The 20628-nt window shown below is 33.6% G+C and overlaps 2 protein-coding genes across 2 annotated transcripts in view; one reads left to right on the top strand and one right to left on the bottom strand.

Moving 5' to 3' along the window:
- The window catches only part of LOC136968162 (mitochondrial glutathione transporter SLC25A40-like), a 54199-nt gene extending 51795 nt beyond the window's left edge, over positions 1 to 2404 (bottom strand). The window contains exon 1 of the mRNA XM_067262125.1: positions 2157 to 2404. Coding sequence (XP_067118226.1) covers positions 2157 to 2238 — 82 coding nt within the window. The 5' untranslated portion in view covers positions 2239 to 2404. The remainder of the gene's footprint in view (positions 1 to 2156) is intronic.
- Positions 1 to 20628, top strand: part of LOC136968173 (uncharacterized) — a 206447-nt gene that overhangs the window by 151726 nt on the left and 34093 nt on the right. The gene's annotated exons all lie outside the window — the stretch shown is intronic.

Genomic DNA, 20628 nt, shown 5'->3' with positions numbered 1-20628 from the left:
ATTTTTACATTAAAATTTCATTACTGGATGTTAAAGGTTTTGTCAATTGTGCTTAATACTCTTAGTACTTTGTTCCAGTTATTGAGAACGTAATTTTGCCCTGAAGAAATAAAAGCCTTCATATAAGGTGATGCAGGAGGATATTGTACCACCATTTAAGGATCTTATTTTGGAGGTCATTTTAAATAAAATAAAAAAGGCCTTACAAAGTTGGGTCCATTTTGTACTGTAAACAGTACATGGGAATGGATGAATGGTATTGTGTACCACATGAAGGCAAAATTATGTGAAGAGCTACTTGTATTATGCAAACTGCTATGATAATCATCGATAGGCATGTGGCCAAGTGTATTGAAAGGAACAGAGATATTTTTGAAAATTATTGTAAACTCATAGTTTGCAAACATTGATGCAAAACAGATCTGTAACAACTTTTTTTAATGATAATATTTACAAAAGTTTATTACAGAAAAATGAATTTTATTTTCAACTTTCAAATTACCCAAGGTCACAACTATTGAGAATAGGACTGAAGTGTATAGAACATTTTTGCTCAATATGAACATCTGAGCTTACATCAGCAAGTCCTAGAGATGGAGCATTTACTATGCTACAATTTGTTTTTCAATTCAACAGTACTGTATACGAACAAAGAAGAGGGGTACCGATAGGGAGCCCCATCTTGAGAGATTTATGTGAAATGGTTGTAAGACAACTAGAATCCGAGATCCTCCCGCACCACCTTCCAAACATCATTTTATATAGGAGATACGTAGATGATATAATCATTCTACGGAAGACATCTACAGACGTCTTACCCTTTGTCGACTCCACCTGTACGGTTTGACCGTTGAAATTGATCGGGCGCATTCTACGGAAGTCCATTTCCTAGACATCAGCATACGAGTTGAAGGATCAACAATCCACACTGAGGTATACCATAAACCGAAAGCAGAATCCATATATATAATAACGCTGGAGTCGTGTGACCCGCATCAATACAAAATTGCAGCCTATAATGCATTATAAATTTACTTCTTTCAACACTGGAATATAATCAATTACATACCTCTAAAAGCCTGTTACCGGTGTGTAATTAACATTAGAATGGAAAAATTAAATTTCACAAACGTTTTTGAACCTTCCGAGGTTCTTCTTCAGGTGGCGACAAATTTTCATTAGAATGTCTTTAAATACGATTATTATTTGAAATTCAAATACGTGATACTTGATGAAGTTTTACTAGACATGCGCATCATATGTAGTATTGAGGAAAATTTATAGCTCTTTGCTTACAAGCACTTGCCATGCTACGGACAGATTTAATTCATCTTTCTGGTTGATGCAGGCAATGCCAAGTTCGTAGATATATAAGGCTTCCAACCACTTTAGATGTTCAATATATCATGTGCTGAGGACGATTCGCAAAATCCCGAAATTTCACAGGTGGTAATCTATAGTATCCCCAATGTGAGTCATATTTTGTATGTGTTGGAACAATAAGTAGCCATCATTGGTCAGTTTCAGGTAGCAATAGGTAGCGTAAATGAAACGTGCTACTAAATATGACATCAAAATACTAAACATGTTCCAAAACAGTGCTACTGTAGAGAGCATTCAGCAGAAAACTATTCAACAACTCCGGAACTGTCGAGTCTGAATCCAATAATTCTGCCACAAATGATCCAGCACTTTGGTTCGAGAAACATCATTTTTTTCTTCTCAATATTTCAACACTAGAACCTATTTGCTAAAAAAACTGTTAATTTTTAAAAACAAAATAAAAGCCTGTAAAGCACTACTTGTCTTCACAATTAAAACCCATAAGCGTGCACGTGCAAAAATAACTCGAAAAATTATAATAATAATATACATCGACAACACGAATTGCAGAAAATACTTGTGATATAAAAGCGCCGAAATTTAGCTCGTCACTTTATCCGTTATTCCATTCCCCCTTTTTTTTTTCTTTGTTAAACGTTCCCAGAATTTGAAAAATGTTTTTAAATACGGAATGGCGAATATGGATTTTCACTGTAAGCAAACGATTTTTGATCGGAAACGAAAGATTTATCATCTGAACATTCGATCTTTAATCATAAAAACATCATATTAATAGTAATATTGCTTTTAAAATGAATGAAAATAATATTTACCAAATATTGACGTAATAATGGCCCCGGTGCAGGAAGACATCATTTGCTGTAAAGGAGTGATTGTTGTTTTGGTCGGAGTCATTGTGGAGGTCTTAACTAGAACTAACTTTAAACTGATTCCTATAAAAATAATTTTATACGTCCTCTAGACATAGTACATTTCTTCTGTAGTCTAAAAACGAATGGATAAATAGCAAAACGACTCATTAAAACAAATCAAATAAGTGAATGCGAAGTGAAACTCTTCTCTGCTGCAACAGCTAGTGTTGCCATATAATCAATTTGGTATATTTTCGATCCAATCCCACCAAAAACCGCCAAACTTTTCCGTATATGCTTCGTTAAATATGTATAATAATACTTGCGTAAATGTGGCGAGTTTATTTTAAAAAGTATTATTTTGATGATCCGATATTAGTAAAGAATATTCGTTGCTGTCGTAAGCACCCTTTTTTTTTTTTTTTTTTTTCTAACTCTTTCCGCCCTGTGGGCACTAAGAGGGCCTCTTGTAGCAAGCCCATTATGGGTTCGGCCAGGCCCACAATGGGGCGGCCGGGTGGTGAGGGGCGGGGACCGACATATCCGGACGGACCACCCCCCGAAAAATTCGTGGGGATTTTTCGACCCGTCCGGATTCGATCCCGGGTCCCCCAGGGCGGCAGGCTGCTAACCTTGACCGCTCGGCCATCCGGCCGCTTGTAAGCACCCTCTATCACTTGACGACCGGATGGCCGAGCAGCCAAGGTGGCAGCCTACCGCTCTGGAGGACCCGGAATCAAATCCTTACGCGTCGAAAAATTCCTGGGAAGTAGTCCGTCCTGATATGTTGGCCCCCGTCCCTCACCATCCAGCCGCCCCATTGTGGACCTGGCCGAATCCATAATAGGCCTCTTAGTACCCACAGGGCGGAAAGAGTTAAAAAAAAAAAATCAAAACAGTAATACAAAAACACACTATGTAGGAGCCACAACAAGAAATTGGATTAGCCGCATATTGGAACATTAGGAAGACATACGTCACAATAGGTACTAGCCTAAAAAGTAATCGAGCATAATTTTGTTCCATCCTGGAATAAGACTACTCTGTTGGAGCAATGTATGGACCTCAAGATCATTTTTATCTGTAAAGCTTTGATCCTCGAGAAACGAGAACTCCGCAATAAACCCACATTGGAGTTTCCAAGGCTATAGTTCACGCTGTATAAATACTTAAGGATTACCTTGAAGAACTCGTCTTCCACTGTACGTTTTTAGAAGCGGTTTTTTGCGCTTTTGTGGGAAATCGAACATATTTTTAGACCCATCTAAAAATTCTTTAATTAGTCTCGGAAGAGGGTGAACCTAATTCTTGCACCCGGTGAAAACGGATAAAATCGGCTATATAACTATAAACGTTATCTTACGTAAGAGTTTATCACAGAGAATGAACAATCTAACACATTTTTAAAATTCTTTATTTCTTTACTGTACACAATTTAAAGAATTTGTCAAATGTGTTACATTGGGAACGGAGTGTGATAAATTCTTACGTAAGATAACATATTGGTCCAATCTGATTTTTGCATCTGACAATAATATAATTTTTATACAAATCAGTGAAATAAAAATTCAGCGACTTTTTGCGATCTTGGATATCAGAGCGCTTTTTGTAAAAGAACCGGTACATGCAATAAAGCTTCTAAGAAAAGCGATTACGAGCTTGCTGCTGCAATCGTGTTTGTGTATTGGTAAATAAATATGTTGGTTGTCTTTATTTTTTGTGTATTCAGTGTACTGTATTGAACAAAATGGTTGTGCGGCTCGCGCTCGTCATTCTTTCAGTTATCTGGCCCACTGTGGAAAAAGTTTGGTGATCCCTGCATTATATCATTACTGCGACAGGTGGCATATAGCACTTGCCAACGTGGAATCTAAAAGTGTTACCCTATGAAAAGTCTATAAGTATTTAATTTCCCACATCTAACAACTTGAGTTTCTTTTTTCCCGAACGGTAGTTATTCTCATAAGTGCCCTTCAATAGCCGAGTGGATAAGACCACCGAATACTGGTAATTTCTGGGTACGGGCAAGCCAACGGGTTGGCCATGTGAAGTTTTCCGTGTTTCCTTCATCTAAATAAGGTCCAGCTTTCCATAAAAGTCTTCTTGGGATGTATACGACAGATAGCTCACGTGTCGCGTTGCTGTAATCAAATAAACCAAAGTAATTCTATCGAGCGATTATTTATTGTGACATCGTCACAATGTTGAGCTTCAATTTTTCTTTACAATTTCTCAGTTCTTTTAGTGGTGACTTCTTTGATTTGTTGGCAATTTACCAAATTGCCAACAAATCAAATTTCGCGAAAAACTGATGAAGTATTTAACCAATATAAAATTACAAATGCCTGGCTATATTTAAAAGGTACTGATGTTCGGATTGTATTAATTATAAAAATTATTGGTACTGTACAAGAATTAGATAATTCGTAAGAATTGGTACAAGAACTTCAATTGGTAAAAAGTGTCAAAAACAAAAAAAAATCTAGTAATCCATGGATATAAAAACTAATTTATTTTAAATTTACTACTGATTTGTATTTCAAAAATATAGTAATCTACGAATAATAAAAATTTATTTGTAAATTATTATAATAGATTTCACTATTGTTTGATAAATAATTAAGGGTAATTTAATTTAAGAAATACAGTCAAACCTGTTTTTATGCGCTCTTTTTATGTGCGATTTTTATTTGTGCGATTTTTTTAATGCGAATTTTTAATTTGTGCGGTATAGTTGGCGACTAGTCTCGTGCGATTCGTCATGTCTCACGTTGACTTATTATAGCTAAATAAACTTATTATAGCATAAATGCACTTATTATAGTAATATTATTGCATGAATATGCGAAAAATGAAATAATTTACTTTTTAAGTCAACAAAACACCACCTGGACAAAAATATGTAAAACAGACGATAGATCAGACGATGCAGTCAAGTGCTGACATCTGTTGTCAATAAATTCTATTTCGTACGGTTTTGAGTTATTTTCTATGTGAGACTTTTTTTATGCGGTCCCTGTTGACCGCATAAAAAAATTATTTTTTTAATTGTGTTGCGAAAACTATTATTTACAGTCATTCGTGAAGTTTCGTGAGATTTTTTTTAATGCGTTTTTTTTAATGCGGTCCCTATCCCCCGCATAAAAACAGGTTTGACTGTACTGCTAAATTATTAATTATTTCTATTGTGAAAAAATATTTTGAGAGTTAAATTTTGAGGCCCCTTGATTTATGCGGCCCCAGGAACGCGCTTGGCGCGCCTGTGTATAAATCCGCCACTGATCACAGACAAAACACTTTCTGAATTATGTGGAGCTCCACTCAAAAATCCACACATCAAAAGTTTTTATAACTTTTGATGGAGTTTAATGACTGAAGAGTGTCAAAGTCGTTTAGCATTAAATTCTGTAGAAAAATCTCGAGCGAGGAAATTCGACTTGTCAAAATTTAAATTTTTCATATAGTTTTTCTATAAAAACACGTTTTTGGGGGGTATTTATTCCCCGGCAATTATTTAGGCTGTCAGATTCGCTTTTACGTGGAAATAATTATTTAATATAAAAAAAAATTAATAGATTAAAAATTTTCCAAGCGGAAATTAATTAGGCCTCGGAAACTAAAGTGAATAGTATACAATTGCATATCGTAATCTTTGTGAACTGAACATACAGAAGTTGTAAATTATTAGACTCGTGCATAAGGTGTATTATTTTTGGTTCTTATCCTAAAATGTATCATTTTATATTGCACTGGTCCGACTTGAGTCTAATAATTTTCACATGTCTGTATATAATGGTAATTTTAAAAACACACACCTAATTAGTAATTAATTTATTGTTTCTATATTTATTATTTAGATTGGCAGGAGTCAGAAAGCCAGGAGCCCGAGTCTTAGAGCAGTGGGAAGTGCTCAGCCTTCACTTCTGGCTTTACTAGTGGCACTGCATCCCGAAGCAAAGTAAAATTGCAACGCATTGATTCATTTATTGTGAAAACATTAACTAATCAAAAAATGCAATTGGATGTCCATGAGCAAAATTTATATATGCCACCAATTCAGCCTTTACTCATGTAAAACACCCCGAATTTATAAAATTTTGTCAGATGTTGTAACCTGGATATGACCCTCCACATAGAAAGGAAATTGGGGGACCTTTGCTGGACACTGTATACAATTCCATTGAGAATGAATCAGCTGATGAGTTAAAATATTACAGTCTGTACGGCTATTGATGGGTGGAGTAATAAGTAATATCCATAATGAACCAGTGATTTGTGTCTGTGTGACTGATCCTAATGGAACAGTTCATTTGATTGCAAAAACTAGCCCATTTCTGCAACACATGTTTGCAGAGTCTGTGCTAAGTAATATCACTCCTCTTACATGGTGGCAGTCACTACGTGACAGAATTGATGAACCTCTTTTAAGATTAGTTACACAGCTGCACACAGCAGTGGCTTCTTCAGCGGGAATTGAGAGAATTTTCTCTAACTGTGGACTTGTTCATTCAAAACTTAGAAATCGACTTTGGCAGGAAAAGGCAGCAAAGCTTGTTAAAGTTTTGAAGCACCTAAACAAACATTACTGAGCGTTTTACATTTTTGAAAATAAGAAATTCTTCAAGCTGAAGAAGCTACTGCTGTCAATCCTGTTTTGGTTTTGTACAGTACTGTACATGCAAATCTTAAAAATGCCATTTCATAAAGAAACATTTAAAACTGCTGTATTTTATATTAAATAAAACATTCTGTACAATCTTAAGTCTTACACTTAAGTTTTTCTGATTTTTTCTATTTTACTAGATCCCAGTGTTCTATGTCCAAAAGAAAAAAAAAAAATGTCTTAAATGTTTTAAAACATTTGTTTTAAAAAATGTTTTAAATCCGATGCCTATGTTTTAAAACATGTTTTAATAAATGTTTTAAAACATTTTTTTTAAATCATGCCAACCCTGCTTTTAATCAACCCTCTTTTATTAAACCCTAATATATCATATACAGATCCGATACTATAAGTAATTAAAAATAATTATTTTTACTTTTTATTTTCATAAAATAATAAAAGATTTAGGTCTGTTAACTCCAACTTCATTCGGCTCCTGTTGGAGGGGCACCGCCGACACCACTCCTGCTGAGATTGCTTTGTATCTCGTTCTTAAATTAATTTTAAAAAACTTGACGAAGTGCAATAAAACTGGCTGATTATCGTCTCACACTTGCTCTTTCGTGCTTTTTGAAAGTATTAATTTAAAAAGAAAGTGGAACCGGATATGAAATGTGATTTGCTCTGCATACATGAAGTCAATTAATCCAGTGATTTCCAAACTTTGTATCTCTGCCCCCTCTTCTTCAGAAAAAAATTGTCGCGCTCCCTCAATTTTCGTAACAGTCTAATTTCGTAGTGTTCTTATAATTTATTTAATGGCGTACAAAACAATATGCTTTATTAAATGAATATAGTGAATACAGAATAATTCCAATTAACAAAATAATGAATTAAGGGTATCTGATGAAAATTTTGTTTAATTTGGACAGCTGGTTAAAGCCAAACTTTATAGAAAGTTAGAAACAGCGTATTCATTTGATTCATTCGGGCGATTAAGATCGAGAAAATTCAAGTGCTCGATTTATTTTTACTTTTTTAAAAAAAACTTTTATCGCCCTGTGGACACTAAGAAAGTCTCTTTATAGCAAGTCTATTATGAATTCAGCCAAGCTCGCAATGGAGCTGCCTGGTGATAAGGGACAAGGAGCCAGTGGCGCACTCGGGATTTAATCGTGGGGGAGCCGCGTTGAACGGATAGGAAAATTTTTAATGCGAATTCAATAAAATTCCCATCTTACGTGACCGGTAATTCATGAGTAGTAGGCCTATAGAAATAGAAGACACGACATAATATGAATAAAAAATCAATTTTAATTAGGAAAACATTCTTTGAACACTTTCTAGTGTCTGTTTCCCTATTTTTTTGGAGGGTGCCCAACTGAGACGAGCTACAAAAAATAACTTTTTAAAGTCTTTACTATAGAAATTACACTTAATAAAATCAAGTCTTCTCTTTCTAAATATGACATATTTATATTACTTTCCTGATTAATTGTGTCATACAATGCATTTTATTTATTTTTTGTACAGTATTCTGTTATTTCTTTTTATTTTATTTTATTTTATTTATTATAATGATACTAAAACTCAGAAAACTCCTTAAAACAATATAATCAAGATATTTCAGAAATTATCAAGAAATCGTAAATATGCTAACTTTCTTATTTTTTGTCTCCGATCCAAAAGTAGGGTATCGTTCAACTTGTCTCGGTCCTTTCAGTTCAGATATATACTCAAATCCCGAAATTCCACAGGGAGTAATGTGACAGCCTTTGTTAAATATTTTTTTTTATTCTGTCCTCTCTTTTATGATATAAAAGATAAGTTTATAAAAATCAACGCGTGGATCATTTAAAAATCCTGCGTGGGTCACTGTCGGACCCGCGGGTCATAGGTTCGTCACCACTGCTATAGACTGCACGTGTCAAGTTGCGCGGGGGGCAAATGAAATAACAATAAACTTTGAAGCTTTATTTTGTAACTTAAATTAATAATTAATTTAATTAATTAGCACGGGAAATCAGTTTCAAAGATAATTCGTTCTAAACAAATATTTATTGTATCAAATATTGAAAATCTTCATACTTTTTTTTTTTAACTCTTTCCGCCCTGTGGGCACTAAGAGGGCCTCTATTAGTAGGCCCATTATGGGTTCGGCCAGGCCCACAATGGGGCGACCGGGTGGTGAGAGACGGGGCCCGACATATCCGAACGGACCACCCCCCGAAAAATTCCTGGGGATTTTTCGATCCGTTCGGATTCGATCCCGGGTCCCCCAGAGCGGTAGGCTGCCACCTTAAACAAATATTTATTGTATCAAATATTGAAAATCTTCATACTTAGAATTAAATGGTGTATTCCGTAAGGCTAAATGCTAAATCAAATTCACAAATGGAACTTCTTTATTACAAATAGGGAAAAAAGAAACGATACATTAACATGTAATTTGTTGCCATAAAGTTAAAATGGAGCAGATTGAAAATCATTGCCATTGTTTAATTAAACAAAAAAATTAACACGTAGACAAATTTAAAAGCGATTTCAATTATATTTTCCATCTTATATATAACAGCCGGGATAGTAAAAATTTGTTTATAGGAAGAAGGTAAATAAATGTGATGCAACCATTAAAATAGTTTTGCTCATTTTACCTAAAATTATTCCAAGTTACATGCTAAAAAGTTACTAAAAACGAACATAAACTTAATTTTTTTAAACGAATATAAAACTGTATGATAAAACGCCGAAAATATTAAATATTTGAAATAAATCGCAACCGCCATTAATATCCGTTGAAGTGTAAATACAGTTTATCCATTTTTTCTGATCAAATTCATGATGTTGATTGATACAAAGTACAAAGTAAAATAAAAAGTCGTACAGAAGTGGCATTGATATTTGTGACCCGTAATTCTCAGAAATGATAACTATGGTGTTGGGGAACATAATGTTGGGAAATTGGCTTTTCTTCAACTGCAGCAAAAATCCACATGTATCCTTGTCACGAATAAAATGTTCTGACTGTTGACAAATTTCTCACTGACAGGTATCAACATTTTTCAAATCGATCATTTTAAATGTAAATTTAAAGTTTCTCCATATAAAATATTAAAAATTCATTAATAAAACAAAATAATTTTTTTCGTATAAAATTACACAATAGAATTTTTACTTTCCCTGCTGTTATATATAACAAAGGAAAAGTATAAAAATTTGTCAAAAAGGATGCTCCAAGATTTTTACTATTCTGGACTCAGGGGACCATTATTTACTATCCTGGACTCTAAATTTGTTCCCTTTCATTTCTCCATGCTTAAGCATGGAGAAATGAAAGGGAACAAATTTAGGGTTTTTCCTGTATGTATGGATGTTAGTGTTTGTAGAAGGGCACAAATTTACACACTTTCAAGCTTACTAATTTTTGCGTCTTTTGTCGAAAATTTATAAAATTTTTCAGTGAGGTTTGTCTATTAGGGGAATTGATTCTATTAAATTTTGGTGGTTACTAATTTAGGGAATAAGAAAAATATACAGTGGGTCGTATGCCATATCATAAGTGGGGTCAGACTTAATGAAGACTATAATGGTTCATTAGCATTCGCAATTTTTTATAAGATTCGGTCTACCCTCAAATTTAAACGTTTTACCATTTTATACTAATTAATGATATAAAACATTTTTAAAAATAAAATATCACAACAGACGATGCCACACGCAGTTTTAAATGTTACAGGAAGTTACGAAACTTGTGGCTGGATTTGTATTATTATGTTTTCAGGCAAACACTCGAATGATATCTGATTAAGCTCTGTGCTAGGTTTATACATGATATTAAAATAAAACTAATGCCTGAATATATGTTTAATATTGTAAAAAAATAAAAATAAAAAATACCTACGTATAGGTACATTTAAATACTATTTACATGGCTACCAATTCACTTGGTAATTGACTAGTATATGTACTGTACAATAACGACCGGCCGATATTGCACAACTAACTCTTTCCACTTAATCCCTTTTATACAAGACGTTCTAATGTCAGCGCCACCGCTGGTGTGGATGCAAAGACGGCCGATTTTTACACAATTGTCATCGGCTGACTTAATTCGGAATAGAAATACATACAGTAGTAATGACAACCCGTTTACTTACAAAAGAATTTGCACAGCGAATCTTTATCTGAAACATAATTTGAAATTTTAATGTGAAATCGTTTGAACCTCTGTTTGTTTGTTTCTATTTCACACCAAATATCCGATTACTTTTAATTTTAAGACATTAATTTTTACTTTGATCAACTGTAGTCTGATGATAAGTTTCCAGACACTGGCGCTAACTACATATGTGTGGGCGCATGTGCAACATTTTCAAAACGTGCGTCCCTGGTCTTTCTGTAGATTTTCGCTAAACAGCCTAATATACATAAAATCGGTAGAGCAATAAGTAATTTGCTCATTTTAAAACTGGGAAATTGTAGATATTTCAATACATTGTACTCCTACTTAAAGAAATTTTAGATGGGTCTAAAAATATGTTCGATTTCCCACAAAAACGCAAAAAACCGCTTCTAAAAACGTACAGTGGAAGACGAGTTCTTCAAGGTAATCCTTAAGTATTTATACAGCGTGAACTATAGCCTTGGAAACTCCAATGTGGGTTTATTGCGGAGTTCTCGTTTCTCGAGGATCAAAGCTTTACAGATAAAAATGATCTTGAGGTCCATACATTGCTCCAACAGAGTAGTCTTATTCCAGGATGGAACAAAATTATGCTCGATTACTTTTTAGGCTAGTACCTATTGTGACGTATGTCTTCCTAATGTTCCAATATGCGGCTAATCCAATTTCTTGTTGTGGCTCCTACATAGTGTGTTTTTGTATTACTGTTTTGATTTTTTTTTTTTAACTCTTTCCGCCCTGTGGGTACTAAGAGGCCTATTATGGATTCGGCCAGGTCCACAATGGGGCGGCTGGATGGTGAGGGACGGGGGCCAACATATCAGGACGGACTACTTCCCAGGAATTTTTCGACGCGTAAGGATTTGATTCCGGGTCCTCCAGAGCGGTAGGCTGCCACCTTGGCTGCTCGGCCATCCGGTCGTCAAGTGATAGAGGGTGCTTACAAGCGGCCGGATGGCCGAGCGGTCAAGGTTAGCAGCCTGCCGCCCTGGGGGACCCGGGATCGAATCCGGACGGGTCGAAAAATCCCCACGAATTTTTCGGGGGGTGGTCCGTCCGGATATGTCGGTCCCCGCCCCTCACCACCCGGCCGCCCCATTGTGGGCCTGGCCGAACCCATAATGGGCTTGCTACAAGAGGCCCTCTTAGTGCCCACAGGGCGGAAAGAGTTAGAAAAAAAAAAAAAAAAAAAAGGGTGCTTACGACAGCAACGAATATTCTTTACTAATATCGGATCATCAAAATAATACTTTTTAAAATAAACTCGCCACATTTACGCAAGTATTATTATACATATTTAACGAAGCATATACGGAAAAGTTTGGCGGTTTTTGGTGGGATTGGATCGAAAATATACCAAATTGATTATATGGCAACACTAGCTGTTGCAGCAGAGAAGAGTTTCACTTCGCATTCACTTATTTGATTTGTTTTAATGAGTCGTTTTGCTATTTATCCATTCGTTTTTAGACTACAGAAGAAATGTACTATGTCTAGAGGACGTATAAAATTATTTTTATAGGAATCAGTTTAAAGTTAGTTCTAGTTAAGACCTCCACAATGACTCCGACCAAAACAACAATCACTCCTTTACAGCAAATGATGTCTTCCTGCACCGGGGCCATTATTACGTCAATATTTGGTAAATATTATTTTCATTCATTTTAAAAGCAATATTACTATTAATATGATGTTTTTATGATTAAAGATCGAATGTTCAGATGATAAATCTTTCGTTTCCGATCAAAAATCGTTTGCTTACAGTGAAAATCCATATTCGCCATTCCGTATTTAAAAACATTTTTCAAATTCTGGGAACGTTTAACAAAGAAAAAAAAAAGGGGGAATGGAATAACGGATAAAGTGACGAGCTAAATTTCGGCGCTTTTATATCACAAGTATTTTCTGCAATTCGTGTTGTCGATGTATATTATTATTATAATTTTTCGAGTTATTTTTGCACGTGCACGCTTATGGGTTTTAATTGTGAAGACAAGTAGTGCTTTACAGGCTTTTATTTTGTTTTTAAAAATTAACAGTTTTTTTAGCAAATAGGTTCTAGTGTTGAAATATTGAGAAGAAAAAAATGATGTTTCTCGAACCAAAGTGCTGGATCATTTGTGGCAGAATTATTGGATTCAGACTCGACAGTTCCGGAGTTGTTGAATAGTTTTCTGCTGAATGCTCTCTACAGTAGCACTGTTTTGGAACATGTTTAGTATTTTGATGTCATATTTAGTAGCACGTTTCATTTACGCTACCTATTGCTACCTGAAACTGACCAATGATGGCTACTTATTGTTCCAACACATACAAAATATGACTCACATTGGGGATACTATAGATTACCACCTGTGAAATTTCGGGATTTTGCGAATCGTCCTCAGCACATGATATATTGAACATCTAAAGTGGTTGGAAGCCTTATATATCTACGAACTTGGCATTGCCTGCATCAACCAGAAAGATGAATTAAATCTGTCCGTAGCATGGCAAGTGCTTGTAAGCAAAGAGCTATAAATTTTCCTCAATACTACATATGATGCGCATGTCTAGTAAAACTTCATCAAGTATCACGTATTTGAATTTCAAATAATAATCGTATTTAAAGACATTCTAATGAAAATTTGTCGCCACCTGAAGAAGAACCTCGGAAGGTTCAAAAACGTTTGTGAAATTTAATTTTTCCATTCTAATGTTAATTACACACCGGTAACAGGCTTTTAGAGGTATGTAATTGATTATATTCCAGTGTTGAAAGAAGTAAATTTATAATGCATTATAGGCTGCAATTTTGTATTGATGCGGGTCACACGACTCCAGCGTTATTATATATATGGATTCTGCTTTCGGTTTATGGTATACCTCAGTGTGGATTGTTGATCCTTCAACTCGTATGCTGATGTCTAGGAAATGGACTTCCGTAGAATGCGCCCGATCAATTTCAACGGTCAAACCGTACAGGTGGAGTCGACAAAGGGTAAGACGTCTGTAGATGTCTTCCGTAGAATGATTATATCATCTACGTATCTCCTATATAAAATGATGTTTGGAAGGTGGTGCGGGAGGATCTCGGATTCTAGTTGTCTTACAACCATTTCACATAAATCTCTCAAGATGGGGCTCCCTATCGGTACCCCTCTTCTTTGTTCGTATACAGTACTGTTGAATTGAAAAACAAATTGTAGCATAGTAAATGCTCCATCTCTAGGACTTGCTGATGTAAGCTCAGATGTTCATATTGAGCAAAAATGTTCTATACACTTCAGTCCTATTCTCAATAGTTGTGACCTTGGGTAATTTGAAAGTTGAAAATAAAATTCATTTTTCTGTAATAAACTTTTGTAAATATTATCATTAAAAAAAGTTGTTACAGATCTGTTTTGCATCAATGTTTGCAAACTATGAGTTTACAATAATTTTCAAAAATATCTCTGTTCCTTTCAATACACTTGGCCACATGCCTATCGATGATTATCATAGCAGTTTGCATAATACAAGTAGCTCTTCACATAATTTTGCCTTCATGTGGTACACAATACCATTCATCCATTCCCATGTACTGTTTACAGTACAAAATGGACCCAACTTTGTAAGGCCTTTTTTATTTTATTTAAAATGACCTCCAAAATAAGATCCTTAAATGGTGGTACAATATCCTCCTGCATCACCTTATATGAAGGCTTTTATTTCTTCAGGGCAAAATTACGTTCTCAATAACTGGAACAAAGTACTAAGAGTATTAAGCACAATTGACAAAACCTTTAACATCCAGTAATGAAATTTTAATGTAAAAATTGATGAATGTTTTTAATCTTACAATTTTACAATCTTACAATGATAGGCCATCCGCATCCCGGTGGTTGATGCAAAGTGTAGATAACTGCACTTTATGTATCTCTATTTTTTTCATGAATTTGACAGCCTGCCTGGATCGAGTGGCTCTTATGATGGAGGCCTTATCCCAGTGCACCGTTATATCATGTTGTCTAGCCTATCATCTGCCTGGAAGTCACTTGTCGAATAACGTTACGCTTTGGCACGGGAAAGAGAGGGAACTTACTACGGTCTCATCATATTCTTGTATTTATTGCCGTTTATTAATTTCTTCTTTTATTCTGTTTGTAGCATAGACCCGTCTAAGCGCAGTCGCGGTTTTTTGTAAATTCGAAATTGATTCAATGTTAGTATTCGTTTAACTGACGACGGCTGATTAACGCAGCCGAAAACGTTTTTAAGCTATTAAAGACTTCGTACTGGATATGTTAAAGGTGTTGTACGTTTGATATCATAATCTCATCTGTCATCCTTTCTTCAATTTTTGCTGTTTTCAAGTTATACCCAAGATATTTATTTTATTTAAATTTGGCCATCTCCAATTTTAATTTGTTCCTTTATCTGGCTATTCTTTTTAAACAGCATACTCTATTTACAGTTTAGTTATTTTTGCTAGTTTATTATCCAAAATGTTTATTAAGTCTTATAATTTTGCTAAAACTGATTGTTATGTTTATAAGTAAGAATGTTTGTTTTTTTAATTGGTAACGTTATCCAATCAATTTATTTGGAAAAGGAAAATTGAATACTATATTCATGCATGTATAAGTTGCATCCAGCTTCTCAATATAAATATATCGGGTCTTTACAACACCCAATACATTACAATAACCCATGTTCAATTTCAAAATTCTACTAAGGGATGAGAATAGAGATGTGGGTATACAGAAATTGGCAACATCACAAATTCCAAACAGGGATGAAGTGATGGTTAATGCTTATTGTTGAGTGCATGTTAAACAGAGAAAGGGAGATACACAGGAAAGTTTAAATTGAAAGTGGTGCATTATGCACTAGAAAATGGAAATCAAGGAGGAAAAAAGTTTGATACAGATGAAAAATGTGAGGCAATGGATTCAAATAAAGGACGTTCTTGAGAAAATATCACAAAACTGGCAATCGTTTTGTGGAAATACAGCAAAATATCCCAACCTGGAAGCAAATTTGTTGTGATATATCCATGAAATTTGGGCAAATAGATTTTGTTTGTCTGTTGAAATGATTCAGTTCAAAGCCTGAAGGATTTTTCAAAATATGAAAATTCTGAAAAATGAATTTAAAGGAAGTTACAGCTAGGCAGATAATTCATGCCATGATGATTCAGCATTGAACTTCAATGGCACAGTGGCTTCACTTCAGTGGCTTCCTGACACCTATCTAATTTTAAATTGCTTTAAAATTATTCATTATTTCAAGTATACAATGCACTCTAATTTTGGTAAAAAAATTGAGGAAAAAAGTACAGCCTGTACACATAAATATGGTATCTTAATGGTAACTGAATGAAGTAAGTAGGCTTAGTCATTTCTATGTTGATATACTTTGTAAGGATGTGAAATAAGAACTGTGTTCACAATTAAGAATCAAAAGTTAGAATTAGAAGTTAACCAGTTACCAATTGCTTTACTTTTGGTATGCAAATGTTATCAGTTAACTTCTAACTTTAATTCTGGATTGTGAATACAGACCTAAGTGAGCTAATTATTTTCTGTATTGCAGAAATTTTTATTTATAATAAAATTGCATTGTAAATTATCAGAAAATACATAGTTAATTTTGAAAGTAATTTATTAATGCAATAATTTTGATAATTTTTTTGTTTAATATTTAAATTAAAACTTAATTCATTGAAATTTATAACATAATCACATTCTTTTTAAAACATCTGTTGTTGAAATTTAAAGAATAATAATGTAAATTTTGAAATATTTGATAGTTTTTTAATCAATGGCAAAATGAATGTTAAAAAATAATATTTGTTACTGCATTATGTTAAATTAAAAATAAAATTTTTTCTCTTATTGCAAATATTTTTTATATAAATCATTAGTTAATAAATTATTACTTACTTCATAATACTTATTTATTTTTTTAAACCATATGTAAATGAGAAAAGCAATAGTATAATAATTAAGAGCAATTATTACAATCTTAAAAATTTTTTCAGTTACTCCGTTAGATGTTGTTAAAATAAGATTGCAAACTCAACAAAAAGAATTCATGAAAAATAAGTGTTATATCTATTGTGATCGAATAATAGAAGATATATGTTGCATTGGACAGCCTGTTCAAAATAGCTCAGTCGGATATATTGGTCAACAGTCTAATCGGCTAAGATCTCATCATTTTACTGGAACTGCTGTAAGTATTTACCTCTTTTTTTCATAATTAATTTCTCAAAAAATAATAAATGGTAGTAATAAAAAAAACTGAATAATAAAATAAATTAATTAAATGATTATGAAGTATTGTTGAGTCCTTTTATTCACAAAGTTGTCTTTCTATTGAAGTATTGAAGGGCCTTCTTTAGTTTAAAAACATTAATATTTTCTAAACTGATTTTTATTTATTCAATAAATCATACATATTAACGAAAATTAATGTCAGGAAAAATTAAAATTTAATAAATAACTAATCAGTGCAGCAAGGGAGTAGACATGAATCATTCTGAGTGGGAAGGTGTCTGTTAGATGAAAGGAATGGAGGAAGATGAAGTTGAATCATGAATCACAGTAATAAAATTTGTAAAAAAGTAAAACAATAAAATTATTTATGATAAGGATAGTATAAAATGGTTTATAAAATGTAAAAAACAAAATACAGTAGGTGATCGGTTAATGAACAGTTCGGTTAACGAACACTTTCACGAAAGATTTTTATGTTTGGATAACGAACACCTCACAGAACAAACATAAGAAGAAGCAACGTAAAATAATGAATATCGATTTGTCTTCCCTTGTCTTCAGGCAACAATTTGAAACTTTTAGGAGCATGGGAGACGTCGACTTGACGCTCAACCTGGTATATACCAGTCGGATAGTATTCCTCCAAACTTTGAAACTCCCTTGAAAATTCAGCCTTTTATTTTTCTGACAGAAACAATTCTTTTATAGTATTCACGAGACTGTTGGATGGGCACTCGTTAAGTTTTGCATTGGTTTTTATTTTTGAAAGGTGAGAGTATAATAGCAGAGGTAGGGAGTGGGCAGAAGATGTCTGACGTTGCTGGGCAGTATGGCTTGAAGAGGCAGTAGGCCACAGTTCAATCTTATCTAAGAAAGATACAGAATAATCAAGAAGACTCGAACAGATTAAGGAGCAACAAAAATTGCATCTGAGAAATAAAGAACATCAAAGAGCTTATAATGGAACCTGAAATGATCTGACAACAGATGAATGCCAAGAAATCTTGAATGAAGTTCACTGAGAAACTCTGCGAGATACGTTTTTGTTGTAATAAATGCAGGATTTGACAATGGAGTAAAGTGAAAACTGAACTGCTTAGTTTGAACACAAAGTTTAATCTAAATTGTATGTACTACACATACCAAAAAACCAGGGGAGATAAGGTATGAAGTACAAGAATGTAGTTATATAAACAAAAGTCTAGACATCATCTGGAATGTCCCTAGGAGAGAGTCATGATATTCTCATCAACAGTTTTCTTCTGAAAAAGAGAATTAATGCTGATATCTGCTATTTAACATCTTTTGAACAAGTGGAAGGATGTCAGAACAATGGTCTTAGAATGGCATCCAAACCAGGTTGAGGTTAATAGGGTAGGGGATCTCTACCATTACAATGCTATTACAATTACGTCTGAAAAATCCTGAAGAAGAGAGAAAAGCAATTGACATTAGACAGATTCTTTAACCCCCACAAACGGAAAAAACATCACTAATAAAAATGCAATAATTTCCAATAATTTGAATTAATCAAAGGTATTTATGAAGATATGTGAAAAAGTTAATGAATTTTTTGAATATCTCATTTGAGGTAAACATATCTCAGCTTCAGATGTTTAGAACAACGGAATACTTTGAATTGCTGAATCTGTTTAACTTTTTAAAGGCTCTAGAAGAGTCATTAGCAACATGCATCCCACAAGGTCCTAATATATGGTCTCCTATCAATAAATGTTTTATTTTCCTGTTTTCTGTCTCATGCTATTGTGCAAATCTAATTAAGCCTTGTGACAAAGTGCATTCAAACTAAACTTGACTAGAAAAAGATAAAGAATAAACTATATATTACTAGTTTGTCTATCATTAGCCTGTGTCCAATTGGCATCTACTCTACTGCTGTTATGAAGTATATTGATTTCTTAGAGTTGCAGGCTTAGAGCCTACAACTCTAAGAAAAAGTGCATGTGGTTTACTGAAAGTCTACAAAATTCACTTAAGCCCACATTCAGAAAAGGTTGCATATCACTGTTCTAGAATGTTACTAAAGTTTTTAATAACTTAGCATCTTTGTAAACTTTTCAAACTTATATTTGTTGCTTTCTAAAGCTTTTAGAAATGTGAAAACAAAATAAATTCTAGTATCAAAAATGCTGGACACAAATTTATAAATGTGAGCTCATACTGTATCTGTAGTCTTTTATAATCTTATTTGTAAGGATCACAATAAAAAGTATCTTCTGTGCTAAGCAATAGAGTTAAGTGGTCATATTAGAACAATTTTACTTTAAAATATAAGATAACATTTGAAAAGAGTTGAACATAAGAGTCATCACAAAAATGTTTTACTCTGTTCTATTGTTTAAACTTTTTTACTGTAAAGAGTATTTTGATCTTTAATTTATTGTAATGGGTTATGAAGAGAACAGCTCAGTTTTTTCTTATATATTCTGGATAAAAATTGTTGTAATTATATGCTTTTGTTATAACAACAAAGTTTTTTTCCTGTAATTTTAGTTAAACGTTAAAGGCAGAAACATTTTTATTTATTTGTTAGAGAAACATAGAGTTGGTTTGAATCATTTTTATTTTAGTGGATAAAATCAACATTGCAATCAACTATTGTGATATGTTAAGAACAAAACTAAAACACATGAATATTGTGGAAAACTGAAATAATGTTTTATAAAATGAATATTATTATTCATTTTATAAAACAATGTTTAACATTATACATAAAATATTATCATTAATACTGATAGACGGTGCTCTTAAACTTTTATCTGAATATCATTTATTCATATAGTTAACCAAAAAATTAAATAAGCTGAGATTTGAATTGATGGAGCATTCATCATGCAGTTCAAATCTTGTTCTTAATGAATGTTCTCTGTGTAGTCCATTAAAAAATTATTACAGTTAGGCCTAGAGATTTTAACTGGATGAAAAAATCATAGATGTAAAGAAAAGTTAAAGATGCAATTGAAAAATTACTATATAAACTGCATTACACAATCACAACAGTAGAGTTGTTGTGGTTGTGGTAGAGAAAAATAAGAAAATAGCATACGGGAGGAACCCTACGGTATTTCAGTTGCTACAAAATGACAAAGTGCCCATAGACAGAATGAAAATTCCAGGAGTTTACAGAATACCGGTGCAAGATAAACGGCGGAATACAGAGCTGTATTATATAGGGGCCACAAAGAGATCGCTGGCGTTAAGGATACAGGAACATAAAAGAAATGTAAGATGCAGGCAACCGGTTACGGCATTGGCAAACTATGCGATAGCAGATTCGGACGAGGTGTCTATCAACTGGGACGATGCGAAAATTATACAGAAAGTGGCAAATATAAGGCAGCTTAAATGTACTGCATGGTGTATTTCCAGTACAGTGAAAAAGAG

Source organism: Centruroides vittatus, unplaced genomic scaffold (assembly GCF_030686945.1).
Source record: "Centruroides vittatus isolate TY-2023 unplaced genomic scaffold, ASM3068694v2 contig_1408, whole genome shotgun sequence".
NCBI classification, from domain to species: Eukaryota; Metazoa; Arthropoda; class Arachnida; order Scorpiones; family Buthidae; genus Centruroides; species Centruroides vittatus.
The sequence above is the reverse complement of the archived record's forward strand: the minus strand, read 5'-3'. Positions and strand labels throughout refer to the sequence as shown.